This window comes from Photinus pyralis, unplaced genomic scaffold (genome assembly GCF_008802855.1).
Source record: "Photinus pyralis isolate 1611_PpyrPB1 unplaced genomic scaffold, Ppyr1.3 Ppyr1.4_LG5, whole genome shotgun sequence".
Lineage (NCBI taxonomy): Eukaryota > Metazoa > Arthropoda > Insecta > Coleoptera > Lampyridae > Photinus > Photinus pyralis.
In genome coordinates, this window is record NW_022170596.1 from 11,038,193 (window position 1) to 11,049,873 (window position 11,681).

The following is an 11,681-nucleotide window of genomic DNA, read 5'->3' on the forward strand; positions in this document are numbered from 1 at the left end:
TTATCGGTTACTAAAAGGAATGTGTCAGAGATGCCGAATCTCGTTTTCAAAATTTACTTAAATTTACATTTTACGTATTCTTTCCTTCCGTTGATGCTTACATAATGTAAAAGTATGGCGAATGTGTTAACAATAATTTTTTGATTTCTGTCAATATAAATCAGCACTTACTTTTCTTTAACCCCTAGGCGGTGTATCTACCACAGGTCGTGTGTCACAAATTTCTGGGACGAGTTTCTAAATGCAAAAAATACCCGATGTTCTTTTGAAACATTAGTAATGTAAATCTATATATTTATAAGCCCACTCAAAATTAAGTCTTATTGAAGAATTCATAAATATATGTAATACATATCTGTGAATTTTCTAATCCCCCAAAAACACTAGGAAGCAATGCTCTTGATACGCTTTTAGAAAAAAATTTCAGGCCAATCTTAGAAAATCCTGGCATGTAACATATCTGCTCAATATTTAAAGATTATTTATTTATTTATTCATTTATTGAAATAAACAGGCCTGGGCCGAGTTACATATTTCACGTACACATTATATTCATACCGCGTTCGTAAAATAATTTTTAATAATTATATAGTGGCTGAATTATATTATTTTGCTTTCTCATGTTTTGCTATAGTTGATTAATCATTTATCGTGTTCGTGGAAAATTATTAATTAATTACCCAATTTAATACTTGCAACCCTTCTCCATCTCTAATCTAAAACAGTGTTTGAAATCCAAACCTTGAAGAACCTTTAAGACTCCTAACAATATTTTATTAGCCCTTAATGGTCTGCAAAAGCTTTTAAGAGCCCTTAAAAATCACTTTCAGCATCGAAGGATCTCTTGAGGTGAGGGAAGTTGGCAACACTTTGGTAGCAGGATCACCCAATCCCCATCCTGCTTATGCTGCTATCATCCTGTCTCATCCTGCTTCACATTTCAGGTCAGCAGCAGCATTCGTTCGAGAGAAATTTTCAAGTTTTGGTTCCAACTTCCTTCTCAGCAATAATTTGGAGGCAGAATCCCCCAAACATTATCCTGGTTGTGCTGATAGGTGTCCACATAGTGCTGTCTCCAATTTGAGGTTAGCGGCACCGTCCGTTCGGGAGACATGAATGTTTGAAGCAGGGTTTGAAGTTTTGTTAACAACTTCTGCCTCCAAATTGTTGTTGAGAAGGAAGTTAGCAGCAAAACTTGAAAAATTCATCTCTCGAACGGGTGGTACTGATGATCTGAAGTTTGAAGAAGGATATGCGACAGGAGGATAGCAGCATACGCAGGATGTTGCTTGTGTGACCCTGCTACCAAAGTTGCCCACCTCCCTTACCTTCTAAAATGCAGTAAAGTTATTACTTTTCGTTGGTTTGATGATTCTGTAAGGGTCACCAATAAAGAATCAAGTCTCCGAACGCATTCTATTCTAGATTGTTTTAAAATTTTTGCAGCGTTTAAGAACTTTTAAGTTTTACGAATCCTTAAAAGCATTTTCTATCGTTTAAAAGTTAAATCAAACAGAGTCTTTAAGAAGTGTTCTTGAGAACCTTTCGGTATCTTTGGGATTCTCAAAAAGTTTTTTTATCAAATGCCTCCGAGAGATTTTGAGAACCTTCATGAGTCTTTTTCATCAACTTTTAGCTACGTTTAATGCTATTCGGAGCTAAACGTTGTTTAGGGTCTCCGTGGCTTTTGAGCCTTTAAAGTCTTCAAGAGTCTACTATGCAAAAATAGCTGGAGATAAAAGGTTTAATATTGAAAATTGGTGCTAGGTACTAAGATCTGAATATAAAAAAATATCGGATCTAAGGTGACTATTGGAACGGTCAAACAGCATCGACTCGTGACATTTTTAGAAAGTGCTCGAATTTCATTTAATAAAAGTTCACGTTTTTCAAAACAGTGGCGCGGAAACTCGACTGCGGTGCTAAGGGTCCCTGATTCGAATCGGGGTTCGGACATGGATATTTGTAAATGTATAATGGGTTGGGTTGGTAGAATAGCCGCGCCCAGCCCAAAATAAAGATTAAAAATAAATAAATACAAAAAAAAAGACCAAGACCAGGTTTTCCAAATAAAAGCAGGGTCCCCGAGATTTAGGTAATGTCGTTAGTGCTATAAGAGAAAAAACACAAATTTTGGAATTTTTGTGACGGGGCTCTCAAACGAGACTCTTGTTTAATTATTAACCATTTTTTGTTTCGTTGCGCTCTGTATAAATATTTCAAAGGCTCATAGAAGTAACCTTTCATTAAAAAAATTCAATTAACCTAGAAGACATAATTGCGTTTCATTATAGCCATCTTAATTGGTTTCGGAAAGGAGGGCTCCCATATAATTGTAAATTGGAAAAGAATATTACAACTTTATGAACAGGGGTGCATTTTTGTATTCTTGTGACCGATGCAAACGTTGTGAGTGGATAGTGAAGTAGAAATACACAATGTGTTCCATTTGTTACCAAATCAGAATAATTCATAGCTTCGAAGCTCCTTTAAAAATAAATATGTCATATCTAAAAGAATTAATTAAAACATATAGATATTTATTTCTTTCTTTGTTTTAACGAAAAACTACGCGTTGTATCGAATCCCCCTCAATAAAAAAATGTATTCTATTAAATTGCTGTAACTTTGATGCTATATAATTTTTTGTCAAGGTTTGGATTTAAAGCAGCGAATAGCTGACAACCCGCCCTTAATACAGTCCACGATCAAACTAACTTACCTGTGAAGTTCGATCGTAATTATATGAGACATCCAATCCGAAGACATTGTATAGAATACCATGTAGTTCGCTTGCTCGAACTCATATCACGAGTATTTAAAGAAAGGTTTCACAAAAAGGAAACAAAAATAGAAGTTCGACCCTGCCGCCGAGCCGCCACTGAGTTAACCTTGCGTTTCGTTCCTCGCGCCAGGCGTCAGGTGATTCATTCCGTTTAAAGATTAATAGTGATGCTGAAAAACCTAGGGCCTGGGAGGGTGGGTTTTGAATGTCTTCGGATTGGATGTCTCATATAATTACGATCGAACTTCACAGGTAAGTTAGTTTGATCGTCTAATTATATTTCGACATCCAATCCGAAGACATTGTATAGAATACCATGTAGTTGTTTAAAGATGCTTTGTTTTTCAGCATTCAACTAAAAATTCCACACAAAGAAATAATGCACATTTAATCCCCCTTAATATAAAAGAAATGTTACGTCTACTTAGAACTAAGAATGGTTGTCGCAAAAGTATTTGATTGTGATAGTGGTCGATTGTAAAAATTACAGAACACTTTTGAATTTTCTGTCCAGCCCGCAGTTTGTTGAATTACTTCTATTGGTACTCCTAACTGCCAAGCTTTAGATGTTGAGGCATGGCGTGTAGAATGGGCTTTGAAAATGAGAGTGTTCACACCCGCTGCATCTAAAGTGTCTTTCACCCATCTACTTAAAGTTTGCCTGCTGGCAGTTCTGTGTGGCTTCTTAAAAGTAATAAATAAAAAGTCCATATTCGATGTGCGATGTTCTTTTGTGGCCGCTAAATACCTCTTCAAAGTTGTCGCAACACAGAGTCTGGGGTTTTCGACGAAGAAGGGCAAGTTTAAGCAAGGTTGCTTTCTTCCTGGGCCTGAAGTCTTAATTTGGTCCTCGATCAAAATTTGGAATCCAGTACTTGATTCTAAAATATTACGTAGGCGTATCAGCGAAAACGTTTGCATCCTGTGTGCGGTGGAGAGAGCTAATAAGGTGATTAGCTTCTCTGACAAAGCTTGAAGCGTGGATGACTCTCTCTGTTCTAAAAAATTTAGAACTAATTGCGGATCCCAGGTGACATTGTATCTCGGTTTTTGAGGCCGAAGCTTAGATATCCCTTTCAAAAACCGAGACAAAACGGGATGGCCCGCTAAGTCCGTTGACAAAATCAGAGCCAAGGCGGAGCGGTGTGAATTAAATGACCCGTAAGAATTTTTCCCTATGTCAAACAGGTGTTGTAAAAAATCCATTACGAGAGCTGGAGTCCCATCATACGGAGAGATACTTTTCTTCTCACAGAAAGGCCACCAGAGCTTGTATGTTACTCCATACTGCCGAATTGTTGCCGCTGATAAGGAACTGAGAATTGTTTGAACAACTTTCGCTGGTAAGTGTTTTAATTTGAACGCTTCCCTGATAGCTTCGCTGCTAGAAGTGTAAGCCTGTCCGCCAGTGGGTGTGGATCGGTGCTGTAAGGATTAAACAAAGAAAATTTAGTAGGTTTAAAAAAGATAGGTCCTTCAATAATTAAATTAGAAAAAAGTGGGAACCAAGCTTGGTTTTGCCATTTAGGGACTATAACGATCCCTTCCGCCTCATCATCTACTATTTTTTGTAAGACTCTTAAAATTAAAGCAAAGGGTGGGAAGGCGTAGAAAAACATTTTTTCCCACGAAAAAGTAAAACTGTCAATCTTAAAAGCAAAAGGGTCTTTCTGCCAGGAGACATACCGATCACATTTGTTATTAACTCTGGAGGCAAATAAATCTATTTCTGGCACTCCAAACTGGCGAGTTACCAAATCGAATGCCTCCTTAGAGAGACTCCATTCCGTTTCAGGGGGTAAGCTTCTAGATTCTCGGTCCGCAATCCAATTATCCGAAGAACTAATGTAGGAGGCGAGAATCCACAAGTTGCGTACCTCGCACCAATCCCAAATTTCCCTTGCAAGAGCCGAAAACTTTGGGTGATGGACACTACCCATTTTATTTACATAGGACAAAGCAGTAGTGTTGTCGCATCTTATTAATATGTTACAATTGGTGGCCGAAGAAGCAAAGCTTTTAAGGCCCAAAAAAATTGCCAAAAGTTCTAAAAAATTAATATGTCTTATTCTTTCCTCTGGGCTCCACCACCCTCGAATCTTATCTGACCCACAGCACGCGCCCCACCCTGTAAGCGAAGCATCAGTAAAAATTTCGAGAACGAACTGATCCTTTCTAATATCATTATATGAGGAATCAATTGAATTGATCCACCACGAAAAATCCTGTTGCAAATCCATATGCAGTACCATTAGACCTGAAAAATCCCCATTAATTTTTGCTAGTGCTAGACACTTGTGGCGTTCAAAGAGCTTAACATGAGCCCCCCCGTACTTGACGCCTTGGCAAACAGAGACCAGGTATCCTATATACTGCGCCAGATCACGAATTTTGCATTGAGACTTAGACCGGAGAGTTTTACTCCAAGTCTTTATTTTTTCCCTCTTTTCTGCAGGTAAAGAAATTTTCAATAGTTCTGAGTCTAATAAAAACCCCAGAAATCTAATGGTTTGACTGGGGTTCAAATGACTTTTCTTAACGTTTATAGAAAACCCTAAAGACTTCAAAAAATTTACGGTTACCTTAGTGTCATGTAAGGAGCCTTCATACGAAGAATTGAATAACAGAAAGTCATCCAGATAACACACACAAATAATGTTTTTAGATCGAAGCCATTGTGTAACAGGTCTCATTAGTTTTGTGAACACATAAGGGGCTGAAGCCAACCCAAAAGGCAAACATGCAAATTCATACAGATCGTGATTAAATTGAAACCTCAAGAACTTTCTAAATTTTGGGTCAATGGCTATATGGAAGTAGGCATCTTTAATATCAATAGTTGTGAACCAACACCCTTTTTTGACAAGCCTTAAGGCCGTTCGAATGTCTTCCATTTTAAAATGAGATGTTTGTAAAAAGGAATTAAGATGTTTTAAATTAAGTATGAATCGTTTACCGCCATCAGATTTATCAGCCAAAAAGATATTAGAAATAAAATGCCCTGGACAAGGACTGCACTTGCTTATCGCATTTAAATTGAGTAAAGACTTAATTGCCTCATGCATAGCAGTGTCTTTAGTCGTCCAGGTCTTTGTTGGGGGTACTTGCTCTAGACTAGGTGAACTACAAAATGGCAAGGCATAGCCTTTAATCCATTTCAGTATTACGGGATTTGAAGTAATCAACACCATTTGTCATAGAAAAGTGAGAGCCTACCACCAATTGGGCTTACCTGCTCTATCGTCTGTATTTCCCCTGCTTCTGATGGGACTGCTGGCCTCGGAATGATCTCGACTGTCCCTTTTGACGAGTCGGGCCGTAACGGTTTAAAGAACGCTGGTCTTTCGCTGATGTGAACACAGGCTTCAAACGAATTCGCCCAGAGTTCCTACCACCTCTGTATGAAGCTGAGAATTGCAAAGGAGTAGCCGCCTTTAATTCCTTTCCTGCGTTCTGTAGAGACTTAGCTTCCCTGACGCTCTCTGAAACATCTGATCCAAAAAGGAAATCTCCTGGTTTAGTTCTCCCTAGAACCTCCCTAATGTTTTTGTTAAGGGTTGGTAAAATCAAATTACGCCTAGAGTCAGAGATGTCGTGAAAGGTGTGCGCCAGTAAACGACTAGCATCACCCAAAGGGGCTACAATTTCATCACGTAACTTTTTTGGAATAGGATTGTCATTCAGCAAAGCTGTCAAAGACTTTCCCATAGCTCCCAAAACAGTTGCGAGTTTCGTTTGGATACTTTTATTAAAATTGTCCCGAGCCACCCGATCGTTGGCCAAAATTGCTAAAACTTCGGGATTTAGCTTAGGTGAGTTAAGTGTCGGACAGTTCTCCGGGACTGCATAACGTTGAGATAAGGAAAGTAAATTTTCCTGCGAAAGGCCATTTGTTACAATGTAGTTCCACCTTGAGGAAAGTGCCTCATGTAAACAGTCCGCCTTAACTGGAGTACTAGGGCAATCATTTCCTAAAACGTCTCCAAAATCATCAAGGGCTAAAGAGCCGTCGTCGATGATGAGTACATTTTCTTCCAATTCGGTCTCAGGGCCGTTAGTCGAGTTCAAAGGAGCTCTAGGCTTTGGTCTACCATCCGCTCCGTGTAGGTCCTCAGCCTCACAGTGAGGAGAAAGACTTAAAGAAGTCTGGGATTTGTCACCTGCCCTTAAAGAAGGAGCAGGCGAAAGGCTTAACGAAGCCTCAGCAGACAAAGAACGTCTTCGTCTAAGATGCCTACTTGTTGATGGAACATCAGCAATGCTTAAGCTTTCAACGCTGCTGTAACTGCAATCAGAGCAGTCGCGTTTAGACCGGGAATCCGATCTTCTATTAATAGCACGAAAAGGAGGCCGAGACTGCCTGTCATGGCCGCCGTCCACATTTTCCTTATCCTCTAAAAGTCTCTCAAGCCTACGAAGGCGTTTTCGTAGGTCGCTTTTTGACGTCCCCCTGCTCCTAGAGCGATGCCGCTTGTTGGACTTGCCCATGTGTAGTAAAAAATTACATACGGGCGAAAAAGGCCTAAAAATAATACCTATGGTTAATAAAAACCGCTAAAATAAAATCATTTAGTTATACTCAGATACCAAAATCGTCGAAACACGCAAGACAACGATGTGAATGTGAACACGAGCACGAGAAAGCGAAGAATGAATCACCTGACGCCTGGCGCGAGGAACGAAACGCAAGGTTAACTCAGTGGCGGCTCGGCGGCAGGGTCGAACTTCTATTTTTGTTTCCTTTTTGTGAAACCTTTCTTTAAATACTCGTGATATGAGTTCGAGCAAGCGAACTACATGGTATTCTATACAATGTCTTCGGATTGGATGTCGAAATATAATAAACATATAAATATACTGGTACTATTGCAATAGGTAGATAGAAATCTACCTAAAACAAGAAAATAAAGATCCAGGGGTCTTGTGAATTACAATTGTACGTTTTAAAAAACAAAACACTCGCCTTTTCTTAAAAAATATGCTTTTTTTCTATTTTTGAAAAGTGATGCTCAGATTGTCCATTTTTTCTAACTTTAAGCTTTCACAGTAACGACTGTACAGCATCACTATGGTTTGTTAACGAAGTTTATACTTAAAAAGTATATTTTCCATAAATATGGACAACAATTTTAAATTTTGAATTTTGTCCCTCCCGCCTCCCTTTCATCAATTTTGAAATAAGTTTCCAAAACGAAATTGTAGTCAAAAGTAGATAGCTTAAGCAAAGTATACACATATAATCAAAATCACTATAGGGCATTATTACAACGTCATACATAAGCCGACTCACTAGGTCAAAGAAGCAGCCAATCTATTGTTTTCAAAATGGTTATCCTATACACGCTAATAATAATCAAGCAAAACACACTAATTGCATAGATAAATAAAAAAATATTCTCTGCTTATGAATTCACCTTCTGTACCTACGCGAAACATTATTTGTCATGTAGTTTTTATTTGATCCCAATTATTCCTGTGGTAGAATTAACAACTTTTATTTGTCCTTCAAACAGCATCGCTTCAAGCTAATGAGTGTAACATCCTAAAATCCCTAGGTACAGCTTCTTGATGCAGAATCAGTAATATTAAAATAAGGCACAGTCCGGTGTAGGCGCGAATTTAAACTGATTTAGTGAGTTAATGCGAGTTAGGGGAATTTTTTCCCAAGTTAGATTTAGATATTAAATGTCTTAGGGTACCTAAATAGCTTTGTGAAATAGATTCATGTAAGATGTAAAGGGTAGAATATTGTCCTTGTCAGTTTCGTGTTAAGAAAAAGTTTTGGGTGATATTGTATATGTGTAAAGGGTCATGTGTACCGCTTCATATGAAGAGTGAGCGCGAGTAGGTTTAACGACGAGACAACGAAGCGCGTTTCGAATGCGTGAGTTTTGAGCAGAGATAGCATGAACCATCCAGTTTAGTTGATTCCCTTTTATGTAGCGCTGCGGCCACAGATTGGATAAGAATTGGGCTTGCGATTGGTGAAAAGGGGACGCTGGTCGCGAAAATTGCGGTGGTTCCGTTTTAGATTAGCAGCTACAGCTTAAGCAGGTAGTTCGAGCATCACTCTCCTTACAGTAAGGACTTTTGCGGAAATTTTAATTGCGAAAGGATCGAACTAAACTTTTTAAAGAAAGTAAATGTTAGTGAAATCATTGCGGCAGATTAAGTGAAGAGAACATTTTAAGAAAATTAATCTCAAGCGGATAGCTCCAACCTCAAAGACGCTTAGGGGTGTTGTGTGTGTATTAATCAAAATTAGAATTTCAACCGGTACTATACATTTTTTGTGACTAGATGAAAGACGGGGTTCCTAAATAAAATTCAGGCGTCAAAGAAAACTACGTTCATTACAGTAGCAGATTTTCTAATTCGCATTTTGTAATTCGTAACCTCGTACTAGCTTCATGTGAGTGGTTTTCTCTTGCAGTTTTGAGCAACACAAAATTAATTTCCTTTACAATTACGCTAACTAAACATAGAAAAGCTATACTCGCACGAAATAAAATATTTTACGCGTGCATTACGTAATCTAAGCGGCACTAATTAATCCATTAACAACAAAGACACACCTTCACATCAGGAAACCGTATAAATCCGCTAAGGAAATCTGGTCAGAACGCAAGACAACTCTATTTACATATTTCGGACCATTGTTGATTCCTGTCAACTTCATATACCACGAATACGACCTTCGACGGCGACGTAGGGAAATCTTGAATCAAGACAATTTCTATGAGGATCGAAGCAACGTCAATAGAAGACGAATAGAGGTATTGTAAAAATTTCGTTACTCTGGTTTTTCAATCGTAATGATTTCAATTTACCTACTGTTCAATAACTCATTTTGTATCTATTAATTTAAGTAGTTTAAATTTTAAAGAAAAGCTCCGTTTTCAATTAGTCAACAAGATTTCGATTTATTGCATATTTTTGGGAAACTTTAACTTTGAGTTAGCCAGGTTTTTTCCTATGTTAAGGGACGTCCAGTGCACGAGTGTTTTAATTTAACAGGGTCACATTCGGATGCCCTCTTCTTGGTGACCTCTTTGTACATATTAAATCACGATATAATTAAATTCACGACAAGTTTTTATGTAAACATATTATGAAATCTGTCAACCAGAAGATGACTAGGAGGTAGTGCAAAAATGATGACTATCAGCACGAGTTGAGAAAGTGCAAAGTAGAACAAGTAGGTAACTATATTATTACTAAGCATATCAAGACTACCAGACATGTACAGCCGTCTCTATTTAATGCAACACAAAACATTACCTGTTAGTAGTTTTTAAAAACAAGAAAATTAAGATCTACGTAGTCATGCGTGCGGATATAGCACAAAAGACGTCCAGTTTCTATTTCGAAATTCATGATAATCTTTAGGGTTAGTTTGCCTTTAGTAGATGTATGTTGAATAAATTAATGCCTACTTTTGAGACTTAATGTTCGTAATGTTTTTCAGTAGTTGCGAGATAGTACACTTTCTAAATTTTGAATTTTGTCCCTCCCACCTCCCTTTCATCAATTTTGAAATACGTTTCCAAAACATAAAATTGTAGCCAAATTTATGTACACTAGGTAAATTTATTATAAGCAATTTTTCAAAAGTATCAAGACAAGAAATATGATCGATATTCACTGAAGCGAACAAGTAAGAGATACATGATACAATCCATTGTAAGTTCAAAAGCACCACATTCCACATTCATTAAATATAAGAAAATTAACATTTTACAATTCCATACAGAACTTGATACCAAACCTGTCAAGCGAATGTGAAAGCAGCAGAACATAATGGTGTTACCAAACCTATTTTAATACCTAGGTACACATTGCAATTATCACACAACTAAGCAAGCAATACATTACTTAATTAAATCAATTTCACACCATGTAAGTAGTTTTAATTGCATTTGTTTTATAATTTACCACTGTAGGTATTTACTAGTGCTCGAAGAAAGAGAAGCTATACTTTTCAGGGTAACGGACCCATGCTATTTCTTATTTAGTGGTTATTCGGTGAATATTCAATATGGTAAAAAGTACAAATAATAGTCGTATAGGTCTTACAGTTACTAAGCAAGCAAACAGTTTGAACCATAAGCCCACATCAAGTCAGTTTGTAGAACAAGCAGTCTAATTAATAAGTGTAGGTAATAGCAACCTTATACACAGTGATCAGTGCAGTTATTGCTACCTTGGAACATAGAAATTTCATGCACAGATAATGGTAGTAACATCGCGCATCAGTTAGTGGGAGCTGTGACAAATGAGTAGGTATTTTGGGAGCTGAAAAACAAAGTTTCCATCTCCAGCAGCATGTTCTCCCACGAAGAACCGCGTCCAAGCTCAAGATAAGTCTCCTTTCCTGCGAGAGGGCATCATTCATCATAATCATAAAAAGCTGGTGGCGCACGAGTTGGATCACGTCTGGCTATATTCACGGAAAATTTTTCATCACCCGCCACCCCAGGCGAAAAAGAATTCAGTATTTTTTGTACTAGGTATATCAATTGTTCATATTTGTTTGTTTCAACGATTCTTGACAATTATTACTTCTTATTGAGAACTTTTTCTAGTTCATTTGACGTTGATTTAATTACTTATATTTCAAGCACCCCGTATATATATAATTATTTTTTGTCTTAGATTAAGTGTCTTTAAGCGAAGGCTTTGGCGATCTAGACGAAACTCTTGCAATGACGGCCGCAAGCAGCATGCTAAAAATTAGAAATCCACCGTAGACTGGTGAAGAAGATAGACGCAATTACGGATCAAGCGTATAAAATCGCAAATTGGGCAAGCGAATACCAAAGTGATTATATTAGTATGCATCTGCAAATAGATACCAACCGACGGAACATGTTAATCGACCATTTTTGCATTACAT

At 37.7% G+C, this 11,681-nt stretch overlaps 3 protein-coding genes across 5 annotated transcripts in view; all 3 read right to left on the minus strand.

Annotated features, from left to right (window-relative positions):
• The window catches only part of LOC116171081, a 194,677-nt gene that overhangs the window by 155,562 nt on the left and 27,434 nt on the right, over positions 1-11,681 (minus strand). The window lies entirely within an intron of this gene.
• Positions 1-11,681, minus strand: part of LOC116171075 (leucine-rich repeats and immunoglobulin-like domains protein 1) — a 129,488-nt gene that overhangs the window by 108,712 nt on the left and 9,095 nt on the right. The gene's annotated exons all lie outside the window — the stretch shown is intronic.
• Positions 3,155-11,675, minus strand: LOC116171077. 3 transcript variants are annotated; one of them, XM_031487746.1, is made up of 3 exons: positions 7,373-11,675; positions 6,018-7,307; positions 3,155-4,210 (listed from the first exon to the last, which is right to left on the minus strand). In XM_031487746.1, the coding sequence occupies exon 2, from the start codon at positions 7,271-7,273 to the stop codon at positions 6,023-6,025; it is 1,251 nt and encodes a 416-aa protein (XP_031343606.1). In that variant the 5' UTR covers positions 7,274-7,307; positions 7,373-11,675; the 3' UTR covers positions 3,155-4,210; positions 6,018-6,022. The 3 variants fall into 3 exon arrangements, with proteins under 3 accessions (XP_031343606.1, XP_031343604.1, XP_031343605.1); XM_031487744.1 differs by having other exon boundaries at positions 7,365-11,675; XM_031487745.1 differs by having other exon boundaries at positions 6,018-11,675.

Coding starts and splice junctions, on each gene's coding strand:
- LOC116171077 (XM_031487744.1), bottom strand. CDS start 7,633: ATGTTTATTATATTTCGACATCCAATCCGAAGACATTGTATAGAATAC. Junction 7,308..7,364: donor TCGACGATTTTGGTATCTGA/GTATAACTAAAT, acceptor TATTATTTTTAG/GCCTTTTTCGCCCGTATGTA.